This window comes from Vitis vinifera, chromosome 13 (genome assembly GCF_030704535.1).
Source record: "Vitis vinifera cultivar Pinot Noir 40024 chromosome 13, ASM3070453v1".
NCBI lineage: Eukaryota > Viridiplantae > Streptophyta > Magnoliopsida > Vitales > Vitaceae > Vitis > Vitis vinifera.
Window position 1 is genome coordinate 28,790,588 of NC_081817.1, and position 13,791 is coordinate 28,804,378.

General features: G+C 34.9%; 2 protein-coding genes across 2 annotated transcripts; both read left to right on the plus strand.

The window, feature by feature from the left end:
- Positions 1 to 3,777: 3,777 nt before the first annotated feature.
- On the plus strand, positions 3,778 to 8,884 carry LOC100257867 (linoleate 13S-lipoxygenase 2-1, chloroplastic). The gene is made up of 9 exons (XM_002263818.4): positions 3,778 to 4,241; positions 5,433 to 5,701; positions 6,066 to 6,303; positions 6,381 to 6,695; positions 6,787 to 6,872; positions 6,976 to 7,086; positions 7,221 to 7,522; positions 7,627 to 7,893; positions 7,980 to 8,884. Exons 1-9 carry the CDS (start codon positions 3,878 to 3,880, stop codon positions 8,737 to 8,739), a joined length of 2,712 nt encoding a protein of 903 aa, XP_002263854.1. The 5' UTR covers positions 3,778 to 3,877; the 3' UTR covers positions 8,740 to 8,884.
- Positions 8,885 to 11,694: 2,810 nt separating this feature from the next.
- LOC132254936 (uncharacterized) lies at positions 11,695 to 13,791 on the plus strand. Its single transcript, XM_059742017.1, has one exon. It carries the CDS (start codon positions 11,695 to 11,697, stop codon positions 13,789 to 13,791), a length of 2,097 nt encoding a protein of 698 aa, XP_059598000.1.

A 13,791-nucleotide genomic window follows, 5' to 3' on the forward strand; every position in this document is an offset into this window, starting at 1 on the left:
ATATTATTTTATAATAATATATTTAAAATAAATTTTCTTATTCTTTATAATCATAATATTCTTATTTGTAAATCTAAAAAGTCAAAAATCAAGATTTCTTTTCTTTTCTCTTTTTCATATTAATGACCAAAAAAAAAAAACATTGTATTTGAAATAGTTGTTTGGATTATTTATTATACACAATTAAAAACAAGTTTTTACTAATAATAAAAGAGACATTAAATGTAAGCACTATTCTTATGTGTAAATTTGAAAAGTTGAGAAGTTGTTATATTAAGATTAATTTTTTAAAGTCATTTTTTCTCTTATTCATATTAATAATAGAAGAAAGATTTTGTGTTTAAAGTAGTTATTCAAAAATTTTAAATATAAATATTTTATAGATTTATATTTTAAGACTGAGCTTTGATAATAATTTTAAAATGTATTTATAATATTTCTAATTTAATTTTTTTTTCTTTTAAGTATTAGAAATTAAAGTCTAAAAATTAATATTTCTTAAAATATTTGTCAAATACACTCTTATTTCTTCGAGAGAAAAAAACACTATATGCGATATCTCAATATTGTAAGTGATTTTTCAAAAATTTTAAAGTATTTCCTAAAATTTGTCAAACATTTAATTTTTTTTTAAAATATTTTAGAGTTAAAAACGCTTTTATGAATTACTATCAAATGAACCCTAAATATCATACAATTTCTAAACCCTAATTAATTATCATATTGTAAAGATCTAGATTTTAAGTAGTGTATTATCTTATTCCAAACATTGGGCATGGCTTTTGTGCTTAGTAAAATGAATAGAAACAAAAGGGTGTGCTATAAAGAAAAAGAGATTAGATTTTTTTTAAAAAAAAAAAATAGTATTTTTAATACAAAAAAATCCACATCATCATCCAACATAATCAAACATGGAGGGATCGTTGTCCAACAACATTTCAACACACGTAAGATAAGATCCCTAAATATGGGACTTTTTTATTTGTATGCATGGATCACTTTGATCTCATTCTCAATAATTCACCCACCCTTCAATAAATGGTGACCCTTCATTTTCAGATCTAGCCAGGGTTTGGAGTTGAGAAGTCAGAAAAAACTTTAAATTTGAAAGGAGAAATTGTTTTTCCCAAAATAGAAGGAAAATAAAAACATGTTCTTGGGATTTTATTTTTCATTTTTTTTAATTTTAAAAATATTTTTAATTTTTATCTATATATCTTTTATAAAAAAATCTAGAAAATCCAAGTGGTACCTTCAAAATTTGGGATGCCAATCATTTATTTATATGCTTCAATTTAAATCATTAGATAAAGATATGATGAGTGCCGAGAAATAAAATCATAAAATTTAGATGAAGTGTAAATAAATTAGTGATTTCTTATAATTGTTTTTTTATAATATTAAAAATTGTTGTTTTATATCATAGATGACTGTAGACTTCCATTTGACTATCAGCCTTTTTCCCACCACCTTTGAGGAGTGGCTGGGTGGGGACGACTTCTAAGGGCGAGCTACTGGAGACGCGTGGCTGGGGGAACTAACCATCACCATGGTGGTGGTTGAGAATGGAGACGGGGCTGATGGCTGGAATAGGAGAGCAGTTGGGAAAGAAAAAGAGAAGAAAAAGGGGGAGGAGGTTGTTCTGTTTGGGAGAGGAGGCTCAGGCGGAGTCGCGGAGAGTAGGGAAAGAGCTTGTTAGTTCGATCCAAAGCCACAAGATGGTTTTGGGTTGAATGTGATTATCTGCCCATATATGCTCTGTTTTGGTCCTCTTTGCTATTCTCGTTTTTTTTTTCCCTTGTAAATGACCCATGTGCATGGAGAAAAGTTTAACTTGTCCAAGCAAAGGCTTCATGTTCTCATGATGAATAACACAGTTACCACATGCCTACGCCTTCTTCACTGTTCGCGTCAGCCATACCCATTTCCTCACTCAGGCTTGTAGGAATCAAGCATCCTCCACCACACCCATTTTCCTCTCATTCATTCTCCATCTCACTCCCTCACTTACATGGAGTCTCACGGGTGCATGCTATCCTTCACTCCTTCACATACCCATTAAAACCACTCACTCAAGCCTCCATAACCATACAACCCATACACATCCTTCATGCTACTCATAACCATGTTCTACCATATATACCCATGTGTATACCCATTTAACCATACCTCCAAACCCGTTTCTCTCTCTAAACCTTCACCTATCTGTGGGATCCTCTCTAAAAAATGCCACGTGGCTCTCTCTCCCTTGCACACGCAGACGGCCCCCCTTGCGACGCGCGGCATAGCTCATTCCACCCGGGGAAGAATTCTGTCCGACCGACGTTCAACCTTCTCTGGATATCTCACATCCGGAATTCTGTCCGCCCGACGTTCCACCTTCTCTGGATATCTCACATCCAGAATTCTATCCGCCCGACGTTCAACTTTCTTCGGATATCTCACATTCGAAATTCTATCCGGCCGACGTTCCACCTTCTCCGGATATCTCACATCCGGCGCCTGATGCCAGATGGGAGAGGAGGGCGATTCAACTTCCTCGGTCAGACATGTCCGGATCCTCTGGTAGCGCTTACCCGGAGAGCATCCGCAGCCAACAATTCAGATTCCCCGGATAGCTTGGCTCGTCAGACACTCGCGATTCGCCAGATCCATTTCCGTCCACAATCAAAAGGCAAACTCCGATAACACTGACGGTCAAGTCTCCTGAACTGTCACTCATTTTTAATTAAACCGGTTCATCACTCAGGTACATCCTTTGCCTTTCATATTCATTCAGTTATTTTGTTTTGAGTGATATTCATTTGGTATCCATACTCGATTAATCAATTACCATGATTGCTTCATTTTATTAGTAGAGACCCATTTTAGGGGCGTAGAAGGATGTTACGGTCTTTACTGTACCTTCCCAATAAGTAACCTGACCCCCGAACCCGATCCGGTTTTTCACATACCACCTTGTCCAAAGTAAGGAGTCACACTTAAGGTTTTTCTTTCTTATTTTGTTTACTCTTTAAAAATAAAGCAAAAATAAGTGGCGACTCCAAGTCATTTTCTTAATCAATAAAAATCAATTTTTTCAAATAAAAATCAAGTTCGCTATCGAGTGGGAAAGGCATGAGCCGAAATACGGGGTCCACAATGACCCATTTTTTTAAATTGAAATATATTTAAGCGATATTCTTATTAATATCTGAACCTTTTTTTTTCTTTTCAAATTTTAAGAGAAATTTGATAATATTAAATTGACATTTTTATATTTTTAGAACTCAAAACTCTTTTAAATGAAAATTACATATACTCAAACATGTTTTTTTTTAAAATAAAAAATAAAAACTAAAAACTATTTAAATAGTATTTGTTTCTTGATTGAATAAAAATAATTAAAATATTTAATTTTTTATTCAATTTAAAATAATTCATAAATTTTATTAATAATAAATTTATTTTAATTATATAAATTGATATTCGTGAGTCATTTTTGGCAGAGTAAAAAGTAAAATAATTTGATATTTTTTATTTAAATTAAAAAATAAAAAAACAAACAAACAAACAATCAAACCCACTTAAGTCTTGAGAGAGAGTTTGCTCATTGAATGGACTAATTTTTGGATAAGTTTAAATAAAAAGGCATCTTATTTCATGTCACATCACATCATAAAAAAATATAAAAAGATTTATTTTATTTTATACCTCTATAAAAAACAAAAAATGCATTTGATAATCAAAAAATAAAATATTCATAGAGATATCACTGCACAACAGTCTATGGATCTACCTCTATAAATTCTGGCCTTAGCATACATACATTTACACAAAGAGAGATATCAGAGACAGTCTTCTTCCTTATCATTTCTCCTTGAAATCTCCACCAAAGATGATGATGAATGCTTCTCATTATCAGCTCCATAGACTGAACCCTACTCAATCCTCCTCCTCCCTCTTACACAAACCCTTCATCCTCAGCCATGGAAGAAGTATCAGCAGCCCTGCATATCTCCCCAGCAGGACAACCCTGAATTTCCATGGAAAGAAAAAGTGCTTCTGCATAAGAGCTTCTGCCACTGATGTAAGAGGAGTGGAGACGTCGAAGGAGAATGCGGCATCGGTTAAGGCTGTCGTTAGGGCGGCTGCTGCAGGGTTGCTGTCCGATCTAGGGATTACGAAGCCTCTTGATGTGTATGCGGATTTGGTTGGGAAAACGCTGCTTTTGGAGCTTGTTAGCGCAGAGGTCGACTCGGGTAAGTTGTAGGAAGGAGATGATAGCAGTTAAAGAAGGATTTGGTCTCTTAGATCCTGCAAGCTCAGTTGAATTCTGAAACGATGTTGCACCATTTTTTCTCTCTAGATGCTGAGATATGTCAAGTCTTCAGGCATGTATTGAATTAGAGGTCTATTTTTTAAAACTGTTGTTAAGTTCCGTGTAAATTATTATTATTTTTTTTAAAATTAGAAATTATTTTCTATTTTCTATTTCAAAAAATAAAAAATAAAGAGTTCATTATTTTTGGGAGTTTTTACTTATTTTTTTAATTATTTTAAAAAATAATTATATAAACATATAAAATAATTAAAAATAAAATACTAAATATAAAAAATACTTTTAAAACATACTTAAAATTATTAAAAATATTTTAAGCCCTTAAATATACTTCTACTCAACAAAATATTAAGAAATAATTTTTAAAACCTATTTTTTAAAATCGTTTTTAAAACAATTATCAAATAAGAGTTTTTAAAATTTATTTTTAAAAGTAATTACCAAACATAAGTTTCTAAAATCAAATTTGAATTGTTTCAAAGAACAAAATTTTACTTGAAGATTCAATTCAATATAAATAATAGTTTTCTCTACAATATGTTATAGTAATTGTACATACAATTGAAAATTTTTTATAATATTTTTTATGTTTTTTATTATTACTCAAAATATGTGACAAAAAACAATTGAAAACAAAGTTCTTAAAAAACGGCTTCCGATTCAAAGTTTGGTATCCAAAACAATCATTCAGTCGGGGGAATCTACTAGAAATTTAAATAAACTACTTGACCATGTGCTCATATGATGGGTCATGTCTCTTTGCTATCATTGATGTGCCTGATTAAAATGTTGGGTAAAATATATCACTCAGATCATTCTATCCACGTGGCTATTTCTCATTGGATGATACTCTTCCATGTGATGTGATAACATAGAAAAACCCTAATGGAATTAGTGTTACCATGTGTTGATTTAATGGGTGATGAACTTTTATTCTTTGTAAAAAGTTAAAAGCAAATATTATAAAAATAAAGTTGACTTTGTTATCATATCTTCACAACTTTATACATGAGATGAAAGATGATAGGGAAGTGGCATATTTTTTAAGGTATTAAATATTATTTATTTTATTTTTATAATTTGCTTTTATTTGTGGTGTTAATTTAAATAGGGACAGGCTTGGAGAAGGGAACAATCAAGGGGTATGCCCACAAAGTGAGGCATGAAAAGGAGGAGGTGGTATATGAGAGTGAATTCATAGTTCCTGCAGGTTTTGGAGAGATTGGTGCAATTTTGGTAGAGAATGAACACCACAAGGAGATGTTCATCAACAACATAGTGCTTGATGGATTACACAATGGCCCCATTCATATCAATTGCAGCTCATGGGTTCATTCCAAGTTTGATAACCCTAAGAAGAGAATCTTCTTCACCAACAAGGTTTTATATCTTTTTAATCTCCCCTTCTATATTTCCTTTTCTTGGGTCATTAGTTTAAAAGATTGTTATCCTTGAGAACCATCAATTAGTTTTAGGCACATAAACAAATCAAGTCAAGTTGGGCTTGAGTTAGGCTCCGGCTAGCCTTAGTTAGGCAGTGCAGGTTGAGGGCTAGGGTCGGCCCAAGGCCCATCTTAACTTTAGCTTCATGTTGGGCTTCTAAGCCCACTTAACTTTGGATTGAAACTTGCAACTAATCATTTTGAGTAACAAGAAGATTAAAAAGAAAAAAAGGGGTATATGACATGCATGGAAGTGTATTTTCTAGATTTTAATGCATGTTTGTGCATGAATTATGAAATAGTCTTACTTGCCGGACGAGACACCAAGCGGGTTGACGAAGCTAAGGGAGATGGAGTTGGAGAATCTGCGCGGAAATGGAAAGGGAGAACGCAAGACGTCTGATAGGATCTATGATTACGATACTTACAATGATCTTGGGGATCCTGATGATAGTGAGGATCTTGCCCGCCCTATTATTGGCGGCAAGGATCATCCTTACCCTAGGAGATGCAGAACCGGGCGTCCTAGTTCCAAGAAAGGTATGTAATGAGTGGTATTATTTATGTATTGTGTTTTGATGATGAATTTGTTTGAAGTTTTGAGCTGATTGATGTAGACCCGTTGTCGGAGAAGAGAACCAGCAGTGTGTATGTGCCGAGGGATGAAGCGTTTGAAGAAGTGAAGCAGATGACATTCTCGACGAAGACGCTGAAATCAGTGCTGCACGCGCTGCTGCCTCAGGTGGAGATCATGCTGCTGGATCCACACCTTGGATTTCCCTACTTCACTGCCATAGACTCACTGTTTCAAGAAGGAGTCCCCTTGCCCAAGAGCAAGAACTTCTTTCAGTCAATCATCCCAAGACTGGTGAAGACTATAGCTGAAAGAGAAGGAGATATTTTGCTCTTTGAAACCCCTGCAATGATCGACAGTATGCCTGATCTCTTTCTCTCTTCCTCTCTTCCTCTCCTTTTTCTTGAGATTGATCTAGTCCTTGCTCAATCAAAGTTCCTCTGTTGCAGGAGATAAATTTGCTTGGTTCAGGGATGAGGAGTTTTCTCGGCAGGCTCTTGCTGGTCTCAACCCGTATAGCCTACAGTTGGTTACAGTATGTTCATTCTGTCAAACACTAGTAATGTAGTAGGAGATAAGAGTCCAAACAATCCGTTTTTTCCGATCAAATTACATGAATTCAAGCCCTTCTCATGCAGGAGTGGCCCTTGAAGAGTGAACTGGATCCTGAGATCTATGGTCCTCCAGAATCATTGATCACAGCAGAACTGATCGAGAAAGAGATCAAAGGGGTCATGACTATTGATGAGGTAACGCCCATTCTACTCCCTTGTGAGCTTGTTTAGTTGGACCCCATTTTGCCTTTGGCTCCGTTTTTGGGCTTTGTATGAGTAAGATCTTAAGGGGGTTTGAAGAACTGGTTCTGTTGTCTCTGTCACTGCAGGCCTTGAAACAAAAGAAGTTGTTCATATTGGATTATCATGACCTTCTCTTACCTTATGTGAACAAAGTGAGGGAGATTGAAGGCACGACATTGTATGGATCTCGAACTCTGTTCTTCCTAACCATGGAGGGCACATTGAGGCCTCTTGCAATCGAGCTAACTAGGCCGCCAGTTGGTGACAAGCCGCAGTGGAAGCAAGTGTTCACACCAGGCTGGGATGCCACGAGTTGCTGGCTATGGAGGCTGGCCAAAACTCATGTTTGTGCTCATGACTCTGGTTATCACCAGCTTGTTGTTCACTGGTAAAATGATTCGAGACTCTGCTCATTGTCTATAAACCGGGCTTTTACCAATTCAACGATCAGAACAAGCTGATACCACTTGGTTGGGATTGTATTTTTTGCAGGCTAAGGACTCACTGTTGTACTGAGCCATACATCATTGCAGCTAACCGGCAACTAAGCGCTATGCACCCAATCTATAGACTCCTGCATCCTCATCTCAGGTACACAATGGAGATCAATGCTCTTGCTCGGGAAAGCCTCATAAATGCAGGTGGAATCATTGAGAGCTGCTTCTCGCCGGGCAAGTATGCCATTGAGCTCAGTTCTGCTGCCTATGACCAGCTCTGGAGATTTGACATGGAAGCTTTGCCTGCTGACCTGATCCGAAGGTATAGGAGATGGTTTCAAGGATATGATAAAAGATATTGTACTCTATTTGGTTACCTCTGAATCAGAATTTGTCGTTTTCTTTCAGGGGGATGGCAGTTGAGGATCCAACAGCTGAGCATGGGCTGAAGCTCACCATTGAGGATTACCCTTTTGCCAACGACGGTCTAGTCCTTTGGGATGCCATCAAGCAGTGGGTTAGGGACTATGTGAACCACTACTACCCAGACCCAAGCCTGGTTGAGTCTGATAAGGAGCTACAAGGTTGGTGGACCGAAGTTCGAACCAAAGGGCATGCAGACAAGAAGGATGAGCCATGGTGGCCTGTCATGAAAACCCCAGAAGATCTAATCCATGTTTTAACAACCATAATCTGGGTTACAGCAGGGCACCATGCAGCTGTGAACTTCGGTCAATATGTATATGCCGGGTATTTCCCTAATCGGCCCACAATAGCTCGAACCAACATGCCAACTGAGGACCCATCAGATGAGGAGTTCAAGAACTTTCTGCATAAGCCAGAAATTGCCTTGTTAAAGTGCTTCCCTTCACAGATTCAAGCAACAAAAATAATGGCAGTTTTGGATGTTCTGTCAAGTCATTCACCAGATGAGGAGTACCTCGGTGACCAGATGGAGCCATCCTGGACAGAAAACCCAATCATAAAGGCTGCATTCGAACGGTTCAATGGCAGATTGAAGGAGCTTGAGGGGATCATTGATGGGAGGAACACCAATTTGAACCTGAAGAACAGAACTGGAGCTGGGGTTGTTCCATATGAACTCTTGAAGCCATTCTCAAAACCAGGGGTCACAGGAATGGGAGTTCCTAATAGCATCTCTATCTAAATTATGATGCTACACTGCATCGTAAAATAGCTAATATAAATAAGCATATCTAGATTCCATGTCTCGAGAACTTCCAACATTCTTAACATGTTTTTGGCCTCGATGGAAGGTAGTTTCTCGAATCTTATGAAATCTAAATTATTTACTCACAATGTTCCACAAGTTATGCCATGTCTGAAACAGAAACAAAACCTGCGAAAAAACTGAAACAGGGCATTTAGACAACAAAGGGAAAGAAGTACAAAAACAAGAAAAATCCATGCATATAGAGTGAACATGCCCAAAGAAGAACAAATAAATAAATCTTACCTCTCATGCCAGTTCCTGATTTAAGTTCCTGATGGCCTTGTAGGGGTTCAGGGGTGGAACATGAATGGGAAAGCCTAGAATTAGATGGGGTTAGCATTGAAAAATGCAGAAAACAGGGGGAAAAGTGCTTATAACAGGTGGGATTGAAGGGGTTGCAGCTGGGTTTTGGGTTAATCTTCTCTTCTTCCCCTGACATTTTAACAATCAAGGTAGCAAACCCAGCATACCTGAAACTACAGCAAAGGCATGTGTATACTTGTTTTCTACTCAATTCAAACCGATTTCTGCACATTTCTATGTGCATATCTGCATATTTGAGAAGTTGAACCGGAAGCAAGATGAAAAATTCTTGGGGATATACTAACATTCATGGGAGTCATTAAATAAAGATATAAAAAAATAAGAACACGGAAGGTTGAAGTGTCAAGAAAAAAATATTTAAATAAAAATAAATTAAATTTAAGTGTAGCACAAATGAATAAAGTTATATGTAAACTTAGTATTTTTCATGTGCGTCTCACTTGATGAGATTCACTTTTTATTATGAAAAATTGATTATTTGAAAAAATTGGAGAAATCACTTATTTTAGTTTAGTTTTAAAATGAAAATGAAATAAGAAATAAAACCCTACATGACTTTTTATTCGAAAAAGACAAGTTTGTGAACCAAAAACGGATTTGAGAATTAATTTACTTATCGAGAAAATACAATAATAACCTGTAACACCCCTCTAAACCCATACACCTATGATCATTACTAAATGAATGGAATAAATTATGATAATTAATTAATTAATAATGAGGTAAAAAAAGCAAATTACAAAAATATATCAATATATATATAAAACAGAGTGTATAAAATGATTTATTAAAAGAGATGTTTATTCTTCCACATAACACAATATAATTTTGAGAAATCTTAAAAGAGTTTATTTACATTATGACCCCAATTTGATTACTCACAAAGCTTCCATTTATTCATCAAAAGATTTAACTTTATTTAAATTTATTTTCAAATATTTTTTTTCTTATTTTTATCAAAAGAATTTATTGAGTACAGTTCTACGAGAGATGTTTGAATAATTTTTGTTACAGTAAAAATGAATTTTTATAAGGGAAAACTGATCAGAAGGGACAAAAATCCCTCAATATTGTAAAACTAACCCTCCACTTTTAATAGCCTCTAAAATGGTCCGATCTGGACAAAAATACCCCTCAGCTACATCAACTCCTTTTTCCCTCCCATTCTAATTTTATTTCCCTCCATTCACCTCCTTTTTATTATTTCTTCCACTTTCTCATTTTTTTCATTTTCTCCTGTTATTCCGTTTCTCTCTTTTCAGTGCATTTCTTCAAGTCTCACACAGTTTCTCTTCAGATTTCTTCAACTTAAAGCGCTTTAAATTGTGGTTGGATAAACAGTGTACGTTTATTTTTATTTTTCCATATTTTTTTCTTTCATGTTTTATTTATTGAATATTTTCAAACATTTAATGAGATGTAGTAAATATTTAAATAAGTTTGAAATTGTTATAATTTTTTTAATATCATTTACAGCCATGAAAAAATGGATTAAAAGAAGGAAACAATCAGCTTAAAAAGTGTAGCGTGGAGAAATATTGTCTATATGGAAAAATCAAATGATGGTAAGTAATAAAACTTATGGAATTTTATGATGGTTTTGGTATTGTTTGCACATTTGTGCTTTATATAGATGTAAATATATGTGTTAATAGGGTTTTGACATAATATATAAAGTTATCTTTTTTAGTTATATATCAAAACCTTACGGATATTAAGTTGAACTTGACGTGTGTTAAGTTGAACTTGAAGTAAGTTAAGATTGTATATAGTTATTTTATAGTAACATTATATTTTTGTTATTGTATTTAATTATACTCAATTTGAGTTGAATCATTTGCAAATTAGCCTTGACATTAAATAAATTACAACATAACCAATCTTTTAGTAAACAAATATATTTTTATTGTTTAAAATAGTTTAGAGTTACAATGTCTGAATTTATTTAATAACTATATACATTGTATTTCTATATCATTATTGGTATTATTTGAGGTAGTAAAGATGATTAATAATGTTATTTATTTGTTGTTTATTAAAAAAATAAATATGTGTAATGAAATAATATGTATTTAATAATGAATGAGTTTTTTAAAATTAATACCTACTTATTGGTGCTAATGCTATGATGTAACTAAAAAATATTCTAATATTGTTTGTTGATGCCACTAATTGAATTATTCTGTTATTTCAGTGGTTGATGAAGTAGGAATAATGTTTTTATATGAAGGAGAATGGGTACGAGATGGAAATGTTTTCTATTTCGAAGGAAGTAAAGGTAAAGGCATTGAGATCCCGAAAACTATATCATATAAAGAGTTATTAGGGGTTGTCCATCATATTTTGAAGCTAGATCCAACAAATTGTTTTCTTTCAATGAAGTATGTATTCAATGCCAACATACCCACAAGTCCTATACAACTAACTGATGATGGGGATGTGAAATTCTTTATTGGTTTAAATTGTACAAATGGTAAGCTGCCTGTTCCATTGTGCATCACAGTTGAAAAGAGAATTGATAATCACAATCAGAAATCAATTTGCAATTCTTATTTCGAATGTCATATGTCTTCTGAGATTGATAAAGAATTGAATGAGGACTCAATGTTGATGCATAAAAGTAGACACATTCATTGTGATTCAGTTGAAACTCTTACTGTTGATGGTGAAAATGGACCAAGATTTCAAAATGAGTCACATGAAGGGTATAAAGTTCATGATTGGAACATGAATGAGACTGCAATTAATGAGGAGGATTATAGAATGAATACTAACCCTACTAGTGATAAGCAAGTGACCCAAATTGGCTCATTCAGAACTGGTTCAGCTCAGAGTGCAGAAATCTTGACCATGATTGATACAAGTGATGGGTTCATACATGACAATCCCACTATAATCGAAGATGTAGCAAATGAAAGACAAAACATGATGCAACAACCTATAGTTAGTGGAATTAGTGATGACCATCTAGAAGAACACCAAATTTACTCAAGTAAGAAAGAATTACAAAGGAAGTTGTATATGATGGCTCTGAAAAGGAAGTTTGAGTTCAAAACAACTAAATCCACTACTAAGTTATTGCTTGTTGAATGTTTTGATAAAGAATGCAAGTGGCGAGTTCGTGCTACCAAGTTGGGGATTTCCAATATGTTTCAAATAATGAAATTCTATTCAACACACACTTGTCGGTTAGATATGATGTCTCGTGACAATCGACATGCAAGTAGTTGGTTGATTGGTGAGAGTATAAGAGAAACATATCAAGGGATTGGTTGTGAATTTCGACCAAAAGACATTGTAGCAGACATTCGAAAGCAGTATGGCATTCAAATCAGTTATGATAAGGCGTGGAGAGCCAAAGAACTTGCTCTAGGTTCTATTAGGGGATCACCTGAGGAGTCTTATAACACTTTACCATCCTATTGCTATGTTTTAGAGCAAAAAAATCCTGGTACCATTACTGATATAGTTACTGATTGTGATAATCAATTCAAATACTTTTTTATGTCGATTGGTGCATCTCTTGCTGGGTTTCACACATCAATAAGGCCTGTGGTTGCAGTTGATGGGACATTTTTGAAAGCAAAGTACTTAGGGACTTTATTTATTGCAGCGTGTAAAGATGGCAACAATCAGATATACCCTTTAGCTTTTGGGATTGGTGATTCAGAAAATGATGCCTCATGGGAGTGGTTTTTACAAAAACTACATGATGCACTTGGACACATTGATGATTTGTTTGTGATATCAGATCGACATGGTAGCATTGAGAAAGCAGTACATAAAGTATTTCCCCATGCGAGGCATGGTGTCTGCACTTATCACGTTGGACAAAATTTGAAGACAAAGTTCAAGAATCCTGCAATTCATAAGTTGTTCCATGATGCTGCCCATGCTTATCGTGTTTCAGAGTTTAATTTTATATTTGGGCAACTAGAGATGATTGACCCAAGAGCAGCAAGATATTTGATGGATATAGGTGTTGATCGATGGGCACGTTCATATTCTATCGAAAAAAGATATAATATCATGACGACAGGGATCGTTGAAAACCTTAATGCTGTGTTGAAAAATGCTAGAGATCTTCCGGTTTTGCAATTGGTTGAAGAATTGAGAAACTTACTTCAAAAATGGTTTGTGACTCGTCAACAACAAGCAATGTCAATGTCAACTGAACTTACCATGTGGGCTGATGGAGAACTTCGTTCTAGGTATAATATGTCAGCAACATATCTAGTGGAACCTATCAACTCCAAGGAGTGTAATGTTAACTATGCTGGCATTAGTGCTCAAGTGAATTTAGACACTCGTTCATGCACATGTCGACAATTTGATCTTGATCATATTCCATGTGCACATGCTATTGCTGCTTGTAGATTTTACAACATTTCATGTTACACTTTGTGCTCCAAGTATTTTACTACTAAAGCATTGTTATCTTCATATTCAGAGTGTATTTATCCAACTGGAAATGAAATAGATTGGGTAGTACCTAATCATATTCGTGATAAAGTTGTGTTACCACCTAAAACAAGACGCCCAACAGGAAGACCAAGGAAAGTAAGAATTCCTTCTGGTGGAGAGGGCAAGCGCACATCTCGTTGTAGTCGATGTGGTCAATATGGGCATAATCGGAAAACATGCAAACGACCAATCCCTTGA

Bases quoted from the DNA above. Each gene is read 5' to 3' on its own strand.
- LOC100257867 (XM_002263818.4), top strand. From the start codon at position 3,878: ATGATGATGAATGCTTCTCATTATCAGCTCCATAGACTGAACCCTACT. The intron at 6,873-6,975 runs GTATGTTCATTC...CTTCTCATGCAG, and splicing joins ATAGCCTACAGTTGGTTACA to GAGTGGCCCTTGAAGAGTGA. The intron at 7,087-7,220 runs GTAACGCCCATT...CTGTCACTGCAG, and splicing joins GGGTCATGACTATTGATGAG to GCCTTGAAACAAAAGAAGTT.
- LOC132254936 (XM_059742017.1), top strand. From the start codon at position 11,695: ATGTCTTCTGAGATTGATAAAGAATTGAATGAGGACTCAATGTTGATG.